This window comes from Pleurodeles waltl, chromosome 4_1, assembly GCF_031143425.1.
Source record: "Pleurodeles waltl isolate 20211129_DDA chromosome 4_1, aPleWal1.hap1.20221129, whole genome shotgun sequence".
In the NCBI taxonomy this organism is placed as follows: domain Eukaryota; kingdom Metazoa; phylum Chordata; class Amphibia; order Caudata; family Salamandridae; genus Pleurodeles; species Pleurodeles waltl.
Window position 1 is genome coordinate 881928448 of NC_090442.1, and position 25247 is coordinate 881953694.

General features: G+C 43.0%; 1 protein-coding gene across 4 annotated transcripts in view; it reads right to left on the reverse strand.

Annotated features, from left to right (window-relative positions):
- Positions 1 to 23703, reverse strand: part of MLC1 (modulator of VRAC current 1) — a 206867-nt gene extending 183164 nt beyond the window's left edge. For all 4 annotated transcript variants that reach the window (XM_069230093.1, XM_069230096.1, XM_069230097.1 and 1 more), the window contains exons 1-3: positions 23557 to 23703; positions 23052 to 23236; positions 13165 to 13254 (exon numbers count right to left, since the gene is read on the reverse strand). In XM_069230093.1, the coding sequence (XP_069086194.1) occupies positions 13165 to 13254; positions 23052 to 23236; positions 23557 to 23578 (297 nt within the window). In that variant the 5' untranslated portion in view covers positions 23579 to 23703. The remainder of the gene's footprint in view (positions 1 to 13164; positions 13255 to 23051; positions 23237 to 23556) is intronic.
- Between the last annotated feature and the right edge of the window lie 1544 nt (positions 23704 to 25247).

Below are 25247 nucleotides of genomic sequence, written 5' to 3' on the forward strand. Positions count from 1 at the left end.
GTTGTGATTTACTGTTTTTTTAATGTTGTTGGGGGGCTTCTGCATTCCATGCAGCATGCCACAATATTACGAAAAATGCTTGGTGGTGCCTCTGCCTCTTCTAGGGGAACTACAAGCAAGAAAATATGGTATCTTAAAATGCCCTAGAGCTTTTTAGGATGCTCCATCCTACGAACAGTGAATATTAAAAAGCAGCTCCTGCTGCTCATTATGCCGAAGCGTTTGCTAACAACATCTTAGGGACCTTTGGAAATCTTTCATGGGAATGCATTCTGCCTGTTGCTTACAAATGGCTTTTTGGTTTACAAATCACATTTTCCTGCTTTCTATGCGCTGGCTTTATTTGTTTTAAGCTGTCCAACTTATCTTCGTCCCTTCCTTTGCCCATTACCTATTTACAGTATCCTTCCAAGTGCTCCCTTTTTGTAAACAGGCTTTTAAATCTTAGACAGAGGTCAAATTTCAGGCTTCATTTTCCAAGGAGGGAGCTTAGTGTCTACTTTTCTTTCCCTGACTTCAAAGTGAGAGATTAATGTGACAATCATGCTGGCTACTGCGGGTAGTTTTGAAATGTGATGAAAACAAATATTTTCATACTATCAAAATAAATCAATACACCGGTGATGGCATTTCCACACATTATAGTTTGTGCACTGTATACTTATATTAGTAAAACTGTATGTCTGTGTAAATGTATTATCATTACAATTGAAGATGTGTTGTCTGTAATGGCAGTGTGCGACCACATAATGCCTACTCCACTTTATCCCACTCCACTCTACATTGCACTGCTCCATGCCACTGAACCTTACTCTGCACAACTCTCACTAAGCCACTCTAATCTCCGCCACTACACACTGCATCATTGTACTCTACTTTGCACCATTCCACTCTACGCCACCTCACTCTACTCTGAAACAATCTATTTTGTGCTTTTCCATTCTATGCCCCTGCAATCTAAGCTGCATTACTCCACTCTTCGCCACTCTGCTCTATTCTGTACCACTCTAGTCAATTCCACTGCCATCTACTTACACCCTGCACTCTATGCCAATGCATGCTACACCACTTTACTCAAAAACAATGCACTCCACGCCACTCCACTCTATGCCAAACTAGTCTGCACCACTGCACTCTATGGTACTATACTCTACTCTGCAACACTCTATGCCTTTGCACTCTATGCCATTGTACTCTATACAACTACACTCTATGTCACTCTACTATACACCACTGTCCTCTATGGTAGTCCACTCTGCAACACTGTACTCTCTGCCAGTGAACTCTATGCCACTACACTGTACGTCACTGCAGTCTACTCTACACCACTCTTCTCTATACCACTATGTCACTCTACTATCCATCACTCCACTTTATGCCACTGCCCTCTACCGTGCACCACTCAATTCTGCACTGCTGCACTCAACACCAATCCACTTTAAGCCACACTAATCTGGTCTGTACCACTGCACTCTACAAAACTGCATTCTATGGCACTCTAATCTATGCCACTGCACTCTATGCTGCTTCAATCTACTTTGAACCAATCTACTCTATGCCACTTTACTCTTCTCCACTGTGTTCCACTCTGCACTATTCCACTCTATGCCACTCCTCTCTATGCTATTGCCACTGCACTCTACACCAGTGCACTCTATGCCAATGCATTTGACACCACTTTACTCAATACACTCTACACCACTCTATTCTACTCTGCACCACTGTAATCTATGACACTGCTCTCTGCGCCACTTTATTCTGCACCACTTTACTCTATCCCACTACATTCTAAGCCGCTACACCCTAAGCCACTGCACATTACAATACTCTACTCTGCAATACTGAAAACTCTGCCTCCGAACTCTCCACCACTCTACTCTGTTCCACTGCACTCTACTTAACTATCCACTACTGCACTCTTCACCAGTGCACTCTACACCACTCTAATCTAGGCCACTGCACTACACTCTAGGCCAGTGCACTCTACCCCACTACTCTATGCCGCTCACTATACCCTGCATCACTTCACTCTACCCTGCGCTACTCCACTCTACTCTGAAACAATCTACTCTCCACCACTGCATTCTATACCACTCTATTCTCTGCTGCACCGCTCTACACCACTCTACTCTAAGCCACTGTATTCTATGCACCTCTACTCTAAACCACTGCACTCTACTCAATGTACTCTACACCAACTACTGTGCACCACTGCACTCTAACCCACTATAGTCTATTCTGCAGCACTCTGCAGCACTGCACCCTGTCACTGCATGCTACACCATTGCACTCTGTCACTGCATTCTATGTCACTCTTTTCTACTCTGCACCACTGTACTGCATGCCACTGCTCTCTACAGTACTCTACTCTGCAACACTCTACGCCAATGCAGTCTACACCAATGCACTCTAAGCCAACTCATTCTAAGACACTCCTCTGCAAGTCTGCACTCTCCGCCAGTGAACTCTATGCTACTCTGTACCACTGCACTCTATGCCATTGCACTCTACTCTGCACTACTGATCTCTACACCAATGCACTCTATGCTAGTATGCTCAATATAATTGTGATCCGGAGTATGAAAGCAGCAGGCTTCACAGTAGTGAAAAAGGACATTGGGTGTACCAGGACATGTATGTGTCCTGCCTTTTACTTACATAGCACCCTGCCCTATGGGTTACCTAGGGCCTACCTTAGGGACGACTTATATGTAATAAAAGGGTGGTTTAAGGCTTGGCAAGTAGTTTTAAATGCCAAATCGAAGTGGCAGTGAAATTGCACACACAGGCCTTGCAATGGCAGGCCTGAGACATGGTTAAGGGACTACTTATGTGGGGGCACAATCAGGGCTGCAGGCCTACTAGTAGCATTTAATTTACAGGCCCTGTGCACATGTAGTGCACTTTACTAGGGACTTATAAGTAAAGAAATATGCCAATTGGCTAGGAGCCAATGTTACCATGTTTAGGGGACAGAGCACAAGCACGTCAGCACTGGTCAGCAGTGGAAAAGTGTGCAGAGTCCTACACAATGCGATCATAAAAATGGAGGGAAGCAGGCAGACAGTTGGGGGAAGACCACCCTAAGGCTGTCAGGTCTAACATAGCCAAAGTTATTAGGAAAACAAATAATTATTTTCCAATGGAAATGCAAATCTAACTATAACTACTCAGCAGCACAACAAAGGTTAAAGTGACGTTATAGTTAGGTGAATATGCTAGTGCCAACATAACGTTTTTAACTAAAGAAAAACACAGAAATTCACCAGTTGGGACCCCACCATGCTCTGTTTATGACTTCACATATTACATCAATTATGGCATGTTCCATGACATAATTTATGACATCACTGATGACATCTCAAATGACATCATTAATGACAGATGCTCCCCTGCCCCCACCCACCAACCCTCAGGAGGCCCAGGGAAATCATCCACCGGGGCCAAATACATTACCATTAAGCAAGGGGGTTGTGTGGTCACCCTCCCAGAACCCAAATCGTCCCCATACTTTAATTGTTGGGAAGGAGAATGTGTTGCCCCCTCCCCAAGGCTTAGGAGGCCCCAGAGACCCCATCTCCCAGGGCCAAACACTTTTACATTAGGGGAGGGGGCATGTGGTCCCAAGCCCAAATCCGCCCAAGGAGCCCTATCCCCCTGGGCCATATTTTACTTTTAGAGGAGGTGGGCGCATGACCTTAAGAGGCCCCAGGAACCACAATCCCCAGGGCCAAACACCTTAGTATTTGGGTAGGGGAGCAAATGGCCCCCTCCCTAAGCCCAAATGGGCCCCCACAGTTCCGATCCCCCGTGGCCATATATTGTATTTAAAAGGGGAGGGGCATAAGACCCCCTCCCTGAGCCTTAAAAGGCCCCAGGGACCCTATCAAACAGGGCTGAATTCTTATGGGGAGGGGGACCCCATCCTGTGTGGCAAAATACAATAAAAAGTGGACGAGAGCTGCACTGCCCTCGTCCCTGAGCCTTATTTGGCCCTGGGGATGTCATTGGACTCTTATTATTGGAATAAGACTGCTGAATTTGGGTCAGCGGCACCACCGCTTGTGAGTGACTGAGTCAAACCCACACTGACTTGGCAGCTGTCAGCCCAACCCTTTTGGCTAACGAGCAGCACCTCACCCAAATGTAGAAAGCAAAGGTGATTTGTGGCAGCCTGACGCATGACACTCTGTAACCTCTCAGGAAATTCATGGTCAACAAATCTCACCCCTTTCTCTCGTTAGCAAAGGTCTCAAACACACACGTAGGCAAAAGAAAAGATGCAGGATGGTTTTCAATACATTTATTGAGAACCTGCAATCTACAATAAAACATATGAGCTGCAATTATTACGGCACCGAGACATGGCAAGATTAGGATTGTATGGCTAGCGAGAAGAAAATAAACAACCAAAGCATATTGGTATAACAAGAATCATACCTAACCCCTAACTCTTAGTGAGTGCATAGTGGTGATAGCCCAATCTGTCCCAACTTAGTCCATGAGAGGAGCACCCATCCCCATTACCTGGAACAGAGGTCTGCCTGCCATCTCTATGGCTGGTTGTAGAGACATGGCTGAGGTCAGCATAGAGATGGCATACAGCGTGGATGGGTATCCTGTCTAGAACTACTTCCCTCCTTTTTCTTGGCCTGTACAATGCTTTTATAAGAAACATGTTTCTGTTCTGTGAAATAGACCAACATTGGCATGTGCCTAGGTGTCGGACTGTTTATGAACTCCGGTGGTGGCAATACCAGCTGGGTTATCATGTGCTGTTCTTATCTGCGTTGGGCAGAGGTACATGGTAAAATGTTGTGCACAGAAATAATAACAACAATTTTGCAGAATTATAACGGATCAGGAAAAATAAAACATCCCCACTGAAAAGCAGGCTGACTAACATGAATAAATGAACTTACAGCACACATGTAGGTAAAAGGGCACAGGCCATAGGCCTAAGCTAAGCTAAAATATGTGTGAACAAAGGAAGGTGCAAAATGACCCCACGACAGGGACACCATGCCTTGGGGCAAAATATACTGAAAAAGTGGATGGGTCCGCGCACCTCCCACCCTCGAGCCTCATTAGGCCCTGGGGACCCCACCCCAAGGCCTGCATTAACTATAGGTGGGTAAACTGGTGTCAACCCGAGGCACCCTCAAACTGTGAAGTTAAGGGCATTGGAAGGAGCTTCAGGGCCCCCACAGCTCTAGCCAGCTCCCCACATGGTGTGGGAGCCTGCATTGCGCCTCCCGGCAGGGAGCAGCTGCTTTTTGCATGCTCCCTTCAGGCAGGAGCAATATGTGTTCTATTTCCCTACCCACAGGAGCGCGGGCAGGGAAATAGAACACAGGCCTTCTTCCAGCCAGCTAAAGCATGTTTAAATCTCCTGCCGGCAGGGAGCAGACGTTCATGTTTGCTCCCGCCTGGCAGGAGATCTAAAAAAGCTCCTGTCAACACATGTTTACCTGGCCACGCTGGTGTAGGCAGGGAAACTGCTGTGTCCCAGGCGTGAGTTCCTTGGAACACAGTAAGTGAGCAAGTTCTGGGGTTTGGGGCCTCTGGAGCCTCTCAAGTCTCAGGGAGGAGGGAGGAGGGAGGGTACACAGCCTCCCTCCCTTTAAATTTTATTATGGTAAAGGGGGATGGGGTTCCCAGGGCCTACAATCGCTCGGGAAGTGGGGCCACTCAGCCCACTCCGTTAGTTTTGAAAGAAATTGGCCTTTTTTATGATTTCAGCCCCAGAGGATGAGGTCCAGGGAGCATAACAAGGCTGAGTAAGAGGGCTGTGTGCCCTCCTCCCCTTAACTGATATTCCCAGACCTGTGGCATGGTGTCCCTGGGGTCCAAAATGGGCTCCCCATATAGTTAAATTAAACAGGGTGGTTGAAATTTTCTTCTCTTTTTTTGCCACAATCCTGCGGACTTCCAAGGGATCATGGCAAAAACATCATGTTTTTTTAATTATTTGGACCCCGAGGGGATTCCCTCAGGGACTAAAGGAGTAGGGTATCCCTACCATATCCCCTTATATTTTTGTTTTAAACTTTAGGACAGGGAACTTAGGGCCAGATGTAGCAAAGTTTTGCGAGTCACAAATGGCCCGAATCGCTATTTGCGACTGTGCAAAACCAGAAATGGGATGCAAAAACCCCATTTCCGACTTGCAAAAAGCGATGTGAGCCGTTTGCGACTTGCAAAATTTGCGACCCCATTTTGCGACCCGCAAATAGCAAGTCACAATTTGCGAGTCGCAAACCATATGCAATAGCAACTCGCAAATTGCGACTAGTCGCAAAAAGCCCATTTTGCACTTCCAATTTACCACTAACTCAAAGCAGGTGGTAACCAGTACCAAAGTATAAAAGGAGACCCAGAAGCCATCTGGGTTACTCAAGATGGCGGAGATATACCTGATAGCAGTGAGGAGGAGAGTCCACGCCGCGCAGCAGAGGAGGAGGAGGGGCCACAGACAGGAGAAGATTTATAGAACAAGGCAGACCCTTTTTCAGCAAACTGAGGAGGAGATATACGATAAATACCGCCTTAGCAGCGCTGCCATACTAGAATTAATTGATTTACTTAAACCACAGCTAGAACACCAGACTCTGCGTGGCTTCGCCATCCCTACGCATGTACAAGTGCTATGCTCACTGCACCTCTTGGCCTCAGGGAGCTATCAGGGGGACATTGCTGTGGCAGGTGGGGTATCCCAAAGTCCAGTGTCAAGGTTCCTCAGGGCCTTCCTCGATGCCTTACTCATACACATGTCTCACTTCATATACCTACCAAGGAATGAGGCAGAAATAAACAGCACCAAGCTGGACTTTTACTGCATTGCCAACTTTCCCCATGTCATAGGATGTGTAGATGGGACACATATTCAAATATGCCCCCCTGGAAACCTGGAACATCTTTTCCGCAACAGAAAGTGTACCCACTCACTGAATATACAGGTTGTTTGTGACGCCCATTATGTCATCTCTGACATTGTAGCTAAGTTTCCAGGCAGTACCCATGACTCCTACATTTTTAGGCATAGTGGGATACATCAACGCCTGGAACGTGGGGAGTTTGGAGACGGATACCTCCTAGGTAGAGCTGCATACACCTTGCAGACATACACACAGGTCACTGTGCACACCAACCAGGATTTCCTAACAGTGTACTTTTTGTGCCCAACAGGTGACAGTGCATATGCTCTAAGGCCATGGATTATGACTCCGTTTTTAACACCAAGCAATGAATGTGAGAGGCGATAAAACAATGCACATAAGAGGACCAGGAACCTGATAGAAAGAACCTTTGGACTCCTGAAAGCAAGATTCCGATGCCTCCACCGCAGTGGAGGTGCCCTCCAGTATACCCCCATTACAGCATTCAAAATTGTGGTCGCATGCGCCATCCTCCACAACATAGCCACCCGACGTGGGCTACCTCTCACCCCTGCAGACCCAGATCCTGATGATGAAGAGCAAGAGCAACCACATCGCCATCATGGGGATCGGAGTATAGCTAACCAAGGCAGACTGAGACGGGAACACATCGCAACACAATACTTTGGAAGGTACTTGTCAACTCCAACCATACTCACCTATTGGCCAAAAACACCATTTGTTAAGTGGAACAGAAAAACTATTTAATTAGTGCAGAAATAGAACTATATACAATTAATGACTGTTCATAGGCATGTGAACGCAAACCATGCATGGGGCACATTGATGTCATGTGCCACATCAACAGGGCCAGTGTAATGTCTATGTCCTTCTGTGGCTCCTGCCAGCCTGGCTGGTCCCTGGTGCTTCTGCTGTGCTCTGCCTGGTACTCCGGAGCCCCCTAGTGTCTGTGGCAGAGACACTGCTCACTGTAGAGCCCTCCTCACTGTCCTGGGGTGTTTCCCCTGTGCCCCTGGACAGATGCCGTGCCTCCATTAGGTCTATGACGTGTGTGAGACGTCCCAGGCCCCTAGCCACATCCCCTGCAAAATGGCCCATTTCGACCTGGAGGCCAACTGTCCTCCTCGACAGGCCTGTGGTGTTCATAGCCAGCCTGCCGATGGATGTGGCCATCCTATCCAGTCTGTGCAGGAGCTGGCGGTCCCTGCGCCGCCCACCCTCGGCCAGGGCCAGTAGTCCTGCTGCAAGATCCCTCATGGCCAGGGCAAGGTCCCCAGTGTTAGTGGCTATCAGGTCGATTCTTGAGTTAAGTTGCTGCATGCTGGCCTCATTGTTGCGGACAAAGCGGTGCAGCACACCACTAATCCTCCCTAAAATCTTGTTTTGTAGGCGCTGACCACGCAGCAGCTGTGCCTCACTGTGGCTGGGAGGTTGATGTCCGAACGCAGCCTGCAGCCCTGATCTTCTGGACCTGCGTCGCCTGCGCAGCGGTGGCTGCCCTGTGTTTTCCACTGTCTCACTCCTGCCTGTTGCTGGTGCAGCCTCCTGGGACACAGGTGCAGCAGGTGTGGATATTGCAGGGATGATGTTGGCCGTGCAGGTGGGAGTGCTGGCGGGTCCTGAGCTGTCCTCATGGGGCTGGCTGCTGTGAGTTGTGGTGGTGTCTTGTGGGAGACCTGTGGGACATGGGGAACAGACTGTCAGTGTCTCCTATCTGTTGCACACTTCCAAATAAACATTTGCCTATGAACTGCCTACTTGACTACATTTCCCATAATGCATCATTCTGGTGTTTGCTACCCTCAAATGGAGCTATCTTCGTTGAGCATGTCCCTGTGTACATGGTGGGTGGGGGTATGGCATTGATAGGGGTACAGGCATGTCACATGGTACTCACCGGTTGATGTGCTGGGCTCTGAGGTGTCCAGGTCCCCAAATCCGGATACTGCCTCCTGCTCCAGGGTTTCCTCCACCCTTTCTTCCAGTGGTGTGGGTGGTGGTACTGACGAAGGTCCCCCTCCTGTGCCTCTCATCTCCCGGAGCCTTTCAGCCACCCTCTCCTTGGTCCGGGAGCGGAGGTCATACCACCTTTTTTTGATTTCATCTATACTCCTGTGGCTCACCCCCAGGGAGTTAATTTTATCCTGGATGTCCTGCCACAGCTGTCGTTTGGTGGCTTCAGGCACATTGAGGGCTGCCCTCCCAAATAATTTGTCATAGTGCTGACAGCATTCCTCTGTCAGCACCTCCAGCTCCCTCTCTGAAAACTTCAGTTTCCTCTTCCTTGGAGTTCCTTCCATTGCAGCTGCTGTTTCTCCTATGTGCAGTTCAGCAGTTAAAAAGGGTGTGGTCCTCCCTCCTCCCAGGTGTATTTGTAAACTTCCTGGCTGTGATGTCATCATCATGTGCCAGGAAGTGTTTCCAGAGTGTTCTGGAGTGGTTTCTGGAGTGTTCTGCAGCACCTGTAAGCAATTAACAAGCTAATCGCAATTTGCGACACCCACTCGCAAATTGCGAGTTCGTTTTTTGCACGGTCGCAAAAAGCGACCTCGCAATCGGCGGACTTGCTCACTGCGTTGCGACTCCGGGTGCGAGTCACTATTTCGGCCCTGTTATTTTACCTGCATTTCGATTAGCGACTCGCAAAAGCATCAACTCGCAAATTGCGAGTCGCAAATTTTTTGTTTCCCACATCTGGCCCTTAGTGCTTGAGTCCTGTAATGCTGTCCGCAAACTTTTTCTCATGTTGCTGGCAGTTAATCAAAGCTCTTCTCCTTCAGGAGTCCTGCCCCAGATTAGAAAAGCTTCCTGAGCCAATCAGAAGTATAATTTTTTTTAAACTGGTTTGGAGGGACGTTTGTGAGAGTCACTTTAAGCCAACAGTCCAGATATACAAATATTTTTTAACCTTAATTTCTCAGAAGCTACTGAATGGGTTTACATCAAATCATGAAAAAGCACAATGTGTAGGGGCATAAGAAATGCCCCTGCAGCCACTGCCGGGTCCCCTGAGCACAGTACACTGTGCAAGACGGGCGGCAGGCCCCTGACTGGATCTAGGGGGTAGAGGGCCCTCTACACATACTTTGCAGGGGGGCCTTTTTAACTTTTGTTATGCCACTGACAATCTGCATACCCAGATCTAGCTATATATACAAAGAAAAGGTCAAAGGTTAAAGTGAAGCAACAGTTAGGTTGGGTGCTAAGATCTTAACTTATGTTAAAAAACACATAGACATGAATTGGAAAAATTAAGGTATGAAGTGACACTATAGTTAAGTGTTGGAATGCGACACAAGATAATGTTAAAAACACCCACACACCAATGAAATATGACAGTCATAGTTTAGTGAACTAACTATAACTTGCCACCCCATGATGCACTGCTTATGGCCTCACATATAATATGCTGTACATCATCTGCCAACAAAATGTTGTTGTGTCACTATAACAATGGGCTAGGTGGTGCAAAAATGTTGTACTTCAATAAGTGTTTACCAACAGTTTCTCAGAATCTAGACTTCACAATCATTTATTTCGAATTTGTTAAAGGGATTTATTTATTAAAGGGATTCTTCACCATTTTATGATTACTTAATGTCAGTATTGCAGGCATGGGTCAAACTTTGAAGAGTTCACTCCTAAAGTTCACAAATTGTGCAGTTTTTAAAGTTAGTTAGAGATTTTTATTGATCGTATTTGCTCAAAATACTGCAGACATACATTTTTCACCTAGTTTGTTCTGCTGTCTATGGAGTAATCCAACATGTAAACGTGTTCACAAACTGAGATGTGATTTCATGGAGTTAGGATGTAGGCGCTTCTGGGTCGGGATGAAGGCACTGTGGCCTCTAACTTTGAGAATGACCATGCCCAAGCCAGATCAATTGTCAACAGGACAATATGAGCAAGGTGTTCGAAGTGAGAGAAGACAATAGAATGAAGGGGAGAGTTTTTAACACTGAATTTAAAAGGAGACCATGATACTGTTTTATAAAGTTTAGTTGGAAAAGAACATGGAGACACATATGAATCCCATCTATACTTTAACAGCTTTATCAATGCCTGTACTAACGTCAAATTACTCTACCAGTAGATAAGCCAGAGATGTTGCAGGGCCGTTTAAGGCATAGGCAAATTGGGTAATTGCTAAGGACCTCCACTTTTAGGGCCCCTCGATAAAAAGATCAAGACAGTCAGTAGTCCAGCAATAAAACATTCCTATGCATAGAAAAAGATAATTGTTTTATTTCAGAGCTGTGTATACAGATTGTATGGGAGCTTACAAATGCCTGGCCTGGTCAACCTTAACTCTCTCCCTCTCAGGCAGTCAGTAGCAATTATGTCTGAAAAAAGAAACATTCTCTCTTTTGTCTCTTTCTCTCTCTCTCTCTCTGTCCTTACTTCACCTCACCTCTTCTACTTCATATCAATTCTTCAACCTCTAGCCACTCTTTTTACCATTTCTCTCCATTGTATTCTCCTACCATCCTTAAGTTCAACTCTCTCTATCTTAGTTATGTTGACATCACCTCCATCAATACACCCATTTTCTCCCCTCAAAGTATCTCTCTCTCACAACCTCACCTCCTTCTACCACTCTTTCTGCCTGTCTCTACTTCTCTACCCATTCCTGCTTTACCTTTGTCACTATCCCATTCCTCGCTCTGACCTCACTGTTCTTTCCATCTTTCCCCATCTACTTAACTTCTCTCTCAAGCTCATATCTCTCTTTGCCACTACATCTCTTGCACTATCTCTGTGTACCTAACTACTCTTCTCTCATCCATTTCTCTTACTCTCTGCCTTGCCTCTTGCTCTATTACATCTCTACCTTGTGTCTATCTTACTCTCACATCTCCATCTTTACATTCTCTCTAACCCACTTCTTTTTGTGTCCCTCTATCCAACCTAACAACCTAACAATTTACCTCACCACACATTCACTGCTTCATCATCTTCTTCACCTCTTGCAGTACCTTACCCCTTTCTCTATTTATCCTCACCTCAGCTCTTTCTCATCTCTCTGTGCACCTCCTTCTCTATTTCATCTCAGCCTCTATACCTCTCCTTTTACTTTAGCTCTTATTCTCTCTCTACATCACCCTTTGTTTCTCTTTATCTCTGATTCTACCTAGCATCTTTCTTCATAACACTCCTCTCTACTCCTTTTTTTCTACACCTCATCTCTGTTTCTACTTTTCACCCTTCTCTTCTAACCTTTCTCTCTGCCTCTGTACTTTCTCTATAATCTCTCTTTCTATACCTCTTCTGTTGTTGACTCTCTGCCCCACCACCTTATTTTTACATTGCATTCTTCTATATGTCTCTCACTACCTCATCTCCATCTTTACATCTGCATGTCTCCTCCTATACCTAGCTCTCCTCTCCTCTTTATACTTACCTCTCTCTCTGCCTACTCCTCAGTGTACTCTAACCCTCTCCGTCTCTCTATATTTCATTTTTACTGTTGCAGAAAGAATGGTATTATGTGAAGGGGGATATATTAATTATTAGAAATATCTAAAATAAATTTCAAGCACTGAATGGATATATCTGAATTTATTATTTTTGTTAGATAACTAAGGGCCAGATGTACCAAAGGAATTTTACCCATTCTGTGTCTATGCGAAAAAGCTTTCGTACATATGGCCCTAAATGTCCCCCAAGGTTCCCTTACCGTGTCTTTTTTAGAATAGGAGGAATATGTTGGTTAAATACTGAATTCCACATAAAATATTGCCGCTGCAAAACGGAAAATAGTCTAGACCCAAGTGCAAAAAGAAACGGCATTATCAATGCTTGCTTAAGCTTCATTTTGATACTATTCTGCTGCTGGGCAGCTTAAGCTTTTCACTGGTTTCCGGGGACACTTTTCTTAATTTGTAACATTTATTTTAATATAGTTTGGTATGCCAACGACTTGAATTAGCTTTAAAAGATAATAAATTCACAGTAGTTCCAAAAAGAAGGGTCCTAAATATGGCTTGCCCATTGCAAAAACATCTTAAGACGGCGCTGAAATGTTGCAGTACGCCAGCACTTTCAGCATCATATGAACTTTTGGAATGTTTGCATTTTCTGCTTTCAGATCTCTATTTCAACACTTAAGCTCTGAACACTATTTGTGTACCACCGTAGGTACCCAATGCCCTGCATAAGATTAGAATATCCTTAAACCGACTGCAAAAAATCGACTATGAAGCACTTTTAAATAATGAAACCACCAATTGCCAATTAAAATAATAACAAAAACAATGCTTACTGAACCTCCTGCACAGCGTAAATAATCCATTTCGGAGGGGAAAACGTTTCCCAGGTAAAGTGAAAATCCAGATGTTATAAGAAGACCGCTCTGTAAAGAAAATGGAGGGTGTACTTAATTTTTCTCAAAGTAGAAGAGCTTTATTCGACTTTTACACGATTTCCAATTACCAGTAAATGAGTATACTTGCGGAAAATCCTACGACAGGTCAAAAAAGCATGTTTTGCAGGCTGAAAGCGCTTAAGAAAAGAAGGAATGAAGTCATGAGATGTACACTTGCTACTTGACTTGGCAAATACACAAAGGGATACTTAAGAGGCCATCCTTGTGCTTTGAGCAAGGGAGCTGTGACCTGAACTTCAAGGGGCTGCTTGAAAGGGGGAAAACAGTGTAGGCATTTCTGATGAGATGAAATGCCACTCCACATTCTTGTCTGGGAAGAGCAGCACTGCACACAAGTGAATGTTTCACAACAATAGTTCACTTCTTGACACCAATGTGTTTATGGTATTTTCATGGTGGAATGAAACTAAGTGAAATATCAGCTAGTTAAAGAGAGAGAGAGCTGTAATCCTCATTTAAATGTAGTAGAACGCACTTTTGTTGATTTCCTATCCTAAAATGACAATGTTTATTTAACAATTGCTCGAGTTTTCTTGGATGCATCATCCATTTTTTCTTTTTGGGGTATCTTCAGTGTGTAACAGCCTTTATCATCAGCTTTATTTTGGTAAAGGTCCTATTTGGCTGCATATAATTTGATATTGATTGGGCTAACATTTCGCTAATCAGATCCTCTGATAGAATTCATTTTCGTATGATCTCAACTCACTGTAAATACAGATTTGTTTTCAAATTAATAACTTTGAAATGAAATATCACTCTATCCTCCTGCTCACCCTATTTCCAAAATTGTTGGGAACTACCACCAGCGCAGTCAGGATCAGAGTAGAATTCTTAAAAAACATGCTGTCACTTCAACATTTGTATATGGAGGTCAAGAGCGAATTTGACCCTCACATGAACAGTTTCTGCATCCTACCCTTGGGTTGTATGTCAGAATATCGTACATAGGGGAAAAAGTACTCTCTGTCGAACATTATAATGATATTGCAAATAACAGAGGAGTTTTGGGACCACATAGAGGAAGGAGACCAAAAGCCAAGTACTTTTATAGGGTCATGGTGTTCCAAGGTGACTTGCAATATCCTTATAATGTAACATAAACCTGTGGGTCCTTTATTCCTCATCATACATCGTCACACCACCCTTCCGACAAAACTGCTTAAATCCTTAGTGTGTTGCTGTTTCATATAACACCCCAAAATCAGTTAGATATATGTTGCAACATATATTAGAATCCAGAATGGGTAGAAACATGCTAGGAGACTCTATCTTTCCTATAGCTAATTAAAGTGTGCAAAAAATAAACATGCTACCATAAATATCTCATTTCTGCTGACCATTTTTCATTTAGAAAAACAGAGCAAAAGAAGAATAATCAGGTTTCGTTTTCCCTGTTTAAACTGCAGATTTATTGATGCTCTGTGTCCTTCATTTACCCTTAGATGCTGGCTCTGGCACCAGGCACTATAAGGTTTCAACTCAATTGTATTTATTTACTACAGTAGAGCAGCTACCTCATTTCTTTATTATAGCAAGTGGTGCTGGGACAATTTTCAGAGTGGGGGGTGCCGCCATCAATTTTGCATCACTGAAGTCTTAGTGATTGTGCAAAAATCAAGCATTCCACAAGGAACAAGTATAGCAAATGGGCCACGTCCATTCAGCAGGAGAGTAAAAAGGATGTGGTATGTAGTCGGTGGTGCATTTTGGAGTAGAAACATTACTAAAGCATGGTCTGGAAGTGCAGATGTCATTTACAGACAGCTCACTTTCCATTGAAATGGTCCCGCGTTCGCACTGACATGCTGTATTACTAATAAAACAATATAGCATACAAATAATGTGCGGAAATAGGGATTGAGCACATATTTATCAATGGCACATCATCAAGTACTTGCTGAAATATTTGCACACATTTCTACACTTCATATACAGGTTTTTCAAAGTTGTGTATTAGAAAACAAAATGACATTCTATAGCCTTTCCTTTCACTTTCCCAGTACCCAGCATGATTGTCAGATAGTAGTTAACAAAATCCTCTATGTTTTGAATCCTTTAACTTTGCAGTCACCTGTTAAAAGAATAGGCAGTAATTTGTCAGAAGATATAGCCTGACATTTTAGTTCTGCCTTTGATCTCACAGCAAATGTGACTAATTAAAAACAAAATGTCAAGGCATCTTTATTGCTCATTCATCTTCTATACTCCAGCATGGTTATTTCCAGTGCCTATAATTAAAGGTGACTGGAGACATCACAAGTCGCCTCTAGTATAGAAATGTAAGACAGGCTTTTATAAAGGGATAACAACCTCCCAGTTGTTTCAAATATTAAGAAAAGAATAGACCCACTGGGTGTAGCTGTTTTTGATTACTAACCCAAAAGGCCATATGTTTGTAGACAATACTTAAGACTCCATTTTTATGTCAAAGGATATTCAAAAAATTATATTCTTATAATATTCCCCCTTTTCGTGTGTTAAAAATCATCTAAATCTAGCCTGGCTATTTCTGCCAACAGACAGAGCTTTAGTAGGGGATTTTCTTGGTGCTCCACCATTTTTTAGCATCACCTCTGCTTTTGTTGTTTTCTGGTTTCTTGAAAAGTCATATTCCATTTAGTTTTCTTTTTTTGCTTTTGCTTCTACTCATGTTACTAAAGAGCAGCACCAAGCAAAATATATGATACAGTAGTTTCTGCTTGGCAGCTAACCCGCCTTCCATTTGTGTCCTGTAAGGGAATTGTTCATCCGGTACATTCCTGTCTATTCTGCACAGACATTCAATAGCATTCACAATTGTGTTGCTCTCTTTTGAACAGCAGGTCCTTTAGTGCACTGACAACAGTCTCAGAAAGCAGGGGAAAGAAAAAGTAGAAGAATACGTTTGATGGTGTCCAGGCTTAGGAACATGTATAAAGTAGTTTGGGGGTAGCAAGGAAGTTCCTTAAAAGGAGAGAAACAAGCTGTGGTTTTATAAACTTAGATCCCTGGGCAGTATTGATGAAGGTAGCAGGGCAGCACAAGAAGCTAATTCTTCACTCAGATGTAGCACTCAGGTGTAGCAAATATTTTTTTTCCAGAATCAGCCTCTACATCAAGACAGTGTGTCAACAGAGTTATTATTTAAACACAGAGAAAATCTTAATCACAGAGGGCCACAAACTGTATATCCTACTGTTTGAAGCTTCATTTTCCTAGAAAAAGTTTTGGAAGACTATCCTATCTGGTGTTCGTACATTATCTAAATGTACGAACACATTTCCCCATAGACACAGAATGGATAAAACCCCTTGCTACATCTGGCCCTTAGTCCGACTTGGGTTGACTGACAAGCAGGCAGCTTCCATACAGGGAAGGAGATTTTCAGTTTATTTTTGTTGACCCGAGTATGAGCAAAGTCAGTGACTCACTCTGGAGCACTATTAGTGATGCTCAATTTTATCAGCACCCCGGTATGATCTGTTCTTCAGTATTTTCAGGGAATAGAATTGTTAGTGTCACAATATTATCGGTATCTCATTAAGTGTCTCAATATTAATGGTGTCTCAGCAAAATTAGTAACTCACTTTTATATAAGGCACCATATTAGTAGTGGGTCATTATTATAAATGATACAACACGGCTCAGTATAATCAATGTGTTAGATTTACAGAAGCAGACCTGTAAACCGCTTGTGAAACCGGGGTGTGACCGTGTTTACATTCTACACTTATGTATAAATTAATTGCATATCAATGTCAAATAGAAATATTTGGAGATATGACTGTATTTTTTAACTGTTATTCCAATGTGGCTGCTGGGATCATTTCTCTAATATATCTGTAAACCTCATGCAGCCTCTGAACTCGTTCCTACCCTTTCCCTCAACTTCTATTCAGCTCCGTAATGGGGGTTACATAATATCATATACCATTCATCTCCTTATTTTAATTAGGCCCATATGATCAGCCCTCTTCTGTATTTACTACACAAGACCTCACATGACGTAGCTATTGTCCCGTTATTAATTATGCAATTTATGGCAGCACTCGCTAGACGAATCACCAACCCTTGTGTTGGCACACGGGGCCCCCTACATGGTAAGCGCCCCTATCAATTTGGATTGATGTCGGAGCAACAGTGTCATTCTCCACTCATGCCAATTCCCTAAACCCATGTGTGATTCCTATACTGGTGGACTGCACATTTGTTTCCTACGGCCTGTGCTTGGTTACCAGTCCAGTGGTGGTTTCCCCAGCATGGGTTTGATTGTTCCCGTAATGCCCTGTCTTCACGCCACTTTACATAAGTGCAATAATTAATGCCTTCGTCTCAGTCACCTACCTATTTCAGGGACAACCCAGCATCCATCACAGTAAGTTCCTTTTATCTCAGTCATTGGTACAACGGCCTCCACACAGCTTCAAAATAAACTAACAAGCTCCAGTCAGTCTTGCTAAAATTATCTCATTTCAGATTTAAAGGGGATCCATTAGAGGAACTATAACCCGTGAGCACATTTTGAATATCTATGAGTTATTCAATGATTCAGTAGATAATACTCATGTCATTCATTAATTCATCATGTACATTGTTTATAAAACAAATTAGTGATACACATGTTTTATTTGTCCTGAAGATGACCAACAAGTCACAAGATGGTTGAAACGCTGTAGACCCATACGCCTTTTAAAAATGGCCATTACATTTTTCTACAGCAATAGTGCCTCCATAATGGACATTTATAAAACATTGACACTATACATTTAATCCAAGAGGCTTTCACAGTTTCTTTGCTTTTCACGGACGTTTTGGGTTCTTTGGCTTGTAAATATTAATATCACTTTCTGTGCTAGCTCACAGAATTTGGAGTACTTTAACTGTTGATGAAATACTGCATTTATCTCAGATAAAAAAGTGTACTACATATTTTTTCTAATGTTCTGTACCCTTTTAATGTATTGATGTCATTTAGTGATGTATGATATTGATATTGTCTGCCAGTAAGCCAGTGGAATTGTTATCTCAAAATATACGCTGGAACACTGGTAAAAATAAACAAACTCAGATTAATCAGTTTTGCCAGCGACTCAGTATTATCAGTGGCTTAATATAATCATTAGTTCACTGCATTTACAATCTGTGACTCATGGTTAGAATGGCTTGTAGGGCAATCAGGCAGTGCTCGTGGGCTGATCTCACAGACCAGTGTGTGGCCCGATTTAGGTCTCACCTCGAGATGTCGTGCATGTGCTGTCTTGAACCGAGACATGCTTTATCTACATTGTGGTGTAACAGCCCATCCATGGCTTCCCATTTGCTGGCACCATCGTCACTCATCAATTCTTTTTCTACATTCATCCATGTCATGCTTGCATCATGCCTGTTCTTTTGTTGAGCCCTCCCTCAGATCACCGGCCAATTACGAATCACCAAACACAGAGGCCATTTTAGCTAATAATTTTGGGACAACTTTTTTCTTTCGGAGGTGACTCTGAGTGAGACTTCACCACACTACCTGATCGCAATAGCTGTTGCCAGCCTATTTTGGAATGATTCACCAGGCTTGGCAGTTCCTAACTTGCTACATGATGGTTATCTTATGAAGACACACATCTTACATTAGCGAGTCCCCCATGAAGGAAAGCTCACTTGCTGGTTTTCTGGCATGTGGTATTTCCATGTGGCAAGAACCATCCACCTGTTTAGAAGATAGTTAAGCCACTTATGGAGTTTGGCTCAGTGTACGTTTGTAAATTGACGATGCTCTGTGCTCCTGTGGTGCTAATATTCAGCACAGTAAGTTTGTACCATCGTTTTTCTCATGTGCTGCACTTCCCTTTCGCTGCCTTTCCTAACCTTTCAGTTTTCTGCTGTAATATTTTCACCATATCAGTCACGCCCCTGGGAGGCCTCTCTTTGATCGCTTGATTTGAGTCCTCACCCCTCCATGCTGCATGGCTTATGGAGGGTCCTCTCTCTTAGCATTTGTTTATCGCCATTGGAGATTTTTTTTATGTAGGTTTGTCCTATAACACTTGTTCAAAATGTATTTCTTTTTTTGTGACTCTCGAGTACATGTGCTATGACCCTGAGAGAGCAGTGGGAAGGGAGACAGGTTTGTTCCTTGTTTTCCCACCAGCCAATAATATCCTCCAGCGCAGGAAAGGCTCTTTCCTCACAGCTGTTGCAGGAACGAGACCCGCAGCCAGCAAGGTATTGTACGAGATAATGCTTTGAAAATAAACGTGCTGACGGGGTATCCCTGCAATTTATTTTCATTTTAAAGGGGCCACACTCCGGTCCTCCCTCAAAGGTATAAAGCTAGGGGGCAAAGGGTGCGGAAAATATGATCTCTCTCTTTACTTGATTAAATGCGCCTTTTTTTAAATCAAAACAACTCTATCGATATTTGTGTAGATTTGTCATTTCAAAGAGAAACATGACACCTGGAGGGTACATCATTAACATTTTGCCTACAGAAGGGAAAAACACGTGAGCAACCACTTTCCCAAACCCTAATGTTTGGAAAGTTATTGCATATGCCGCCTGCATTTCAAGAATGCAGGTCATGTGAATAGTATTTTAAGATATCCAGAGTGTCAAAGTCATATATTAGTAAAATATCTTCTGCTTCCAAAAGCTGGGGCCTCCTGGTCTGCCTCTAGTATTTTGCATCATGGGGTATGAAGGGGAACAACTGTCTTAACTGAGGACATTATTTGTTGTAGAAATTGGATTGATTTGGCAACTGACCAATCATAAATCTGCGCATTGAGTTGCCAATGTTCACTGACTGCAGATGGTGCTTTTCAGTCCAGCCTGTTATAATCTGCCTGGGAATACATTGGAGAACACATCAACGTACGTTTAAGCTGCACAAGATCTTTGTTGCTTTGATGGGTTACTGGAGATTGTCTGACTGTCACAACGTGAGCCAAGTTAACATTTATATACATCTACTCTGCACCACTCTACTGCACAGTACACCACTATACTCTTCTCTGTGCCACTGCACTCTACACCACTCTACACCATTACACTCTATGTCACTTTATTCTGGAACCAATGTAGGCACCTGGACTCTATGACCCTATACTATGCAGCACTGCACTCTCTGCTGCTTTACTCTCTGCACCACTCTACTCTACACCTTTGTACGCTACTTCAATTTACTCAGTACCACTGTATACCACTGCACTCTACAGCAATGCACTCCATGAACCCTACACCACTCAACTCTGCTGCACTGCACTCTCTGCCGCTTTGCTCTCTGCCACTATACTCTGCACCACTCTACTCTACACCTTTGCACGCTACTTCAATTTACTCAGTACCACTGTATACCACTACACTCTACAGCAATGCACTCCATGCCACCCTACACCACTCTACTCTGCAGCACTTCACTCACTGCCACTCTACTCTGAGTCACTCTACTCTATGCCACTCTTCACCATTACACTCTGTCACTTTATTCTGCACCACTGTATGGCACTGCACTCTACCCCACACTGCACCATCCCACTCCACTCTATGACAATCTACTCTGCAGCACTGCACTGTCTGCCAATGAACTCTATGCCACTCTACTCTGCGCCACCCTGCACAACTCTACTGCGCACTACGCCAATGCACTCCACGCCACTCTAATCTACTGTGCACCACTGCACTCTGACACTGTGCTCTACACTACTTCACTCTACACCTCTCTACTCTGCACAATTATACTCTATGCCAGTGCACTCTATCCTACTTTACTGTGCACCACTACACTCTTCGTCACTACACCACTCTAGTTTAGGCTACTCCACTCTGCACCACTCCACTCTGCATAATTCCACTTTACACCACTCTACCCTGCAACACTTCACTTTAGCCACTTCAATGAGGACAATGATATAGAATGAAATCTCACCACCTGTAGGCTGTGCTTTGAGTGCGCAGGGAGACGGAATAGGTTAGAGAAGTCCTTAGGACTAGAACAAACACACTTCCGGTCTACACATCTAGGGGAACAGAATAAACCTGCAGGAAGTGACCACTCTGAAATATCTGTCACACACATTCTGGGTAGAATTGTAACCTCGTCTGTTTCTGAAAGTCTTTTCACCTTCATGGCTCCCTTCTTCATATGCCTACCTTCTCACAACTCTGGCTTTGGAGTGTTGACCCAAGAAGATGGGTGAGGAAACCTACAGGGAGTTCTTGATTAAATAAAGTTTCAGCGCAACAAAGATATGTGATTCTAGTGACTACGATTACCTGAGAACAGTGCACCTGTGTAGTACTATGCAGTATCTCCATAAATATAGCAAGGTAACTTTGACTGAACTGAATATGTAGCACCAGTCCACCAAATGTAGTTTTTGCATATGCATCTCAATCAAGCCACTCTACTCATGTTTCAAAGGTTTTTGATGTCAAATGTTGCACAGCCAGTGCTGGTGTTATCACCACATGTGTTATTTGCAACTCGTCAGATAAGTCCATTGATTTCGGTGTGTTTAACATGCTGCTTGACAAAAGTTGCAGTGAAATACCTGGCAAAGCTCAAATGCATCCCAAGCTGTCCATTCTATATTTTCACAGTTGGATGAATGCCAGTGGATAAGTTTATGCCAGGTACCTCATTGATGCGTTCTTATTTCAACACTATGGGAACTCCCTGCATTTATAGCCTCCCAATTCCAAATTCCAAAGACTGCAGCTTGAGCAGTTTAAGGACTTGTGGTGGGCCTTCTTATTCTGCAGAACACAAACATACAATGGTCACCACCATTGAGTTTACAAACAAGAATTTTGATCAAAATACCCTGAAAATAGTCAAGGAAGTGTGAAGTCACTTGGTTAGAGCAACTGACGACATAAAAAAAATACACATTTGACCTAATGTATTAATCCAGAGTAAAGGCAACGCTTGGAAAGTGTTAATATAAACTGGCCCATTCTTTGTAAAAGCTAGTAGTTAAGACTTGTTTTCCTCCTATTGGCTTCGTTTATCACAAGGTTTCTCCATTCTGTGTCTATGGATAAATGTGCCGATACATAAGTTTCTTGATGCTTTCAGATATTCCTCGTTCAAAAAAAGCATTACCAGATAGATGCCATTGTTTTTAGAATATGGCGAAAAGAGTTGTAAGTATATAGCAATACAGTAAAATGCATCATATAGTACTTAGCTGGTAGGACATTGACTGGTCTTGATGATTTATAGGCAACACACTAAAATACAAGTTTAATGAGCTTTTTCTCGAAGGGATATAAACATTTGACTTTGAAGTAATTGGATGTGAAATATCATGATGGTCTGCTCTCTGGGATACTGGCAGAACAACGCACTGAAGATATTCTCCATTGACTTACTAGAGAAATGTGTCTTCTTGCCATCAAAAATATTTGAAATATATAGAGGTCACCGCAAAAGTGACAAACACAAAGCCAGAAATATCCAAGCTATGCATGATCAAAGTCAAAATGTAAGTGTTACCCATGTTCAGTTCGCACAAGCATGTATCAGCTTGCACATGTGCAAAATGTAAGTAAGGGTGAAAAGGCAAGAATGCCTAAAGATGTTCCTAAGAATAAAGAAAACTGTTGATTTATATGGTAAATGCATGTGTACTGTAAATATCTCTTGCACCAATACACTTGTTTAGATAATGATTAAACTCATCTGAGCAGATAGAGGAAAATGCCATCACATCACTCTTATTAGCATATTACTCCTAAAAATGACACTTTTTCATTTTTTTAAAAAGACAAGTAATTATTCGTCTTACCCCCACTACCACAGAAAAAATCCACATTCTGTAACCAAAACAAGGAGGAGTCTTCTCAGGTAACTGGAGATCGATGGTCTTCGGATCTTTGCGATATTTTCCATTTTCCTGACGCCAACGCTCAATAGTCGGCATTCGATCATTAGTAAATTCTTCTTCGTAGTCTTCCTCTCTAGTCATGGTACCTTGAACATACAGTGTGGAAAATGAACACACGCCAATAGTCATGAGCATAGTATGTAATAATTATAAAGCACCCTGAGAACACGTAAAAAAAAGCTACATCTACAGGAAAAATGCAATCACTTGCCTACTATGCATTTCACAATTTTTTGGTGGAAGAAGCAATGCTTTAATGTTGTTCTCGTCGAACATTTTCTTATTTTTATTGTTTACACTTCTCATGCTTTTTAATCACATCACTATCTAAAACTACCAAATAACATTTTTATGTTGATATGAATTCGAGCCCATAAAGTTCACATGTTGAAATCTTTATGCTCACCTTTGCTTGTGGCGTTTTCCATCTCAAACTATTTTAGTAGACGTTTTGCCTGCAGATCTCCGGCTAATCTCGCCGCACTGTGATTCTAGATGTCTTTGAAATGTTTGCCCTTCCACTTTGGCATCCAACAGCATCTATTCAAGGAGAGAACAAAAGCAGAGCGCGGACCGTAGTAAAAGCCAGGGACGGGGGGTATGCTGTTGGAATTTTAATGAAGAAAATGAGCGAGAAAGCCTGAGGATTGAACCGGACAGTGGCCCCGTCATGAAATGTGATATGACAACATTCAGGTGTCTTAAGACGCGCAGTGAGCCATCAACTCGGGCTTCGCAGCGCCTACAATTAAAAATGCCCCTTCTGCAAATAATACAACACTGCAGAAACTCCAAAAGAAGAAGAAAGTTGGCAGGGAGGTAGTCCGTCTAGATGTTTTCGGCGTTGTTAGGCAAGCTGCTCCTAAATTATGTTTGAACGAAAAAAGGGATCTGCAAACATTCAGAGAGCATGGTAGAGAGTGTATATCACCCGAACATACAGAAGGCTCCGCACAACAGACCACAAAGACAATTTTTTAAATCCATAGGATAACCAATATATGAATGTGCAGAATATTTGAGATGAATATCTTTATGTTTAATCTGGAAATATAGACAGATACTGTGCTATTTTAATATAGAGATTTATTACAGAAACACCTCCTTATTATCAACATGATGCTATGTTAAAAAAAGGCCGAGCCAATACGGGTTCCGCCCCTTAGTCAGGGCAAAGACCTTGGGCTTTTCGAAGGCAGTCCACATGAAGTAGACGTTGGTTTGAAATAACATGATATAGAGTTGTATATATTTGACATAAAAAAAAAACAAAAGAAAGAAGATGCACAAAATTGGTCAACATAATCAACAATGGAAAAAAGAAAACGGAAAAAGGAACAAAAGAAAAACAAGTAAAGTATCTGCTTATTCAGAGACAAAATCCATCATAATATAATTGCTCATGCACGTATAAAGTGGCAACACCGTGTGAGCACTGACATTTGTAAAAGGCATCTAAACTCCAATCCAGTAAGTGGCATTCCAAGATAGGGACTTGTCGGTACTGCAGGGATCACTTTAACTCAAAAAACAATTCAGTAGCCATGAGGTAGTTATCTAAAGAGCTCTAATAAGAGGCATTTCAAACCCTTTGGCCTCTCAAATCTTTAGGAATTTCTTCTTTGACCACCTACTACGCGCCCATTGTAATTCTCTCACATACGCTGCCATTCTAATCCTATCGCAAAAGGCCATCCGACACTCACCGTAAGCAGTCTGATATTTCAGAAAATTAAGCTCTAACTTGAACAATTATATTTACACCTGGCAACTACAAAAGTGCCTCTTTGCTCCCACACCCGCAACTCTTTGATTTGTTTTCTAGCACGTTTTATTGAACTGCAGTGATTTGTGTATGAACTCCGATTAAGGTAAGCATTGTCCCATACTTCGACAAACCCTTTGGTCAACATCAATGTTACCCAATCTTTCTCTTTTTGTGATTCAGGTACAACCGGGATCACCAGGACAATGTTATTGGTATGCTTTACCTGTTCCTCTCTTTCCATGGTCCTTGGGATGAGGGAAACACCTGTTGGCTGGGGCCTGTTAGCACCTCGGACCTTAACCCCTTCGCTGCCAGGCCTTTTCCCCCTC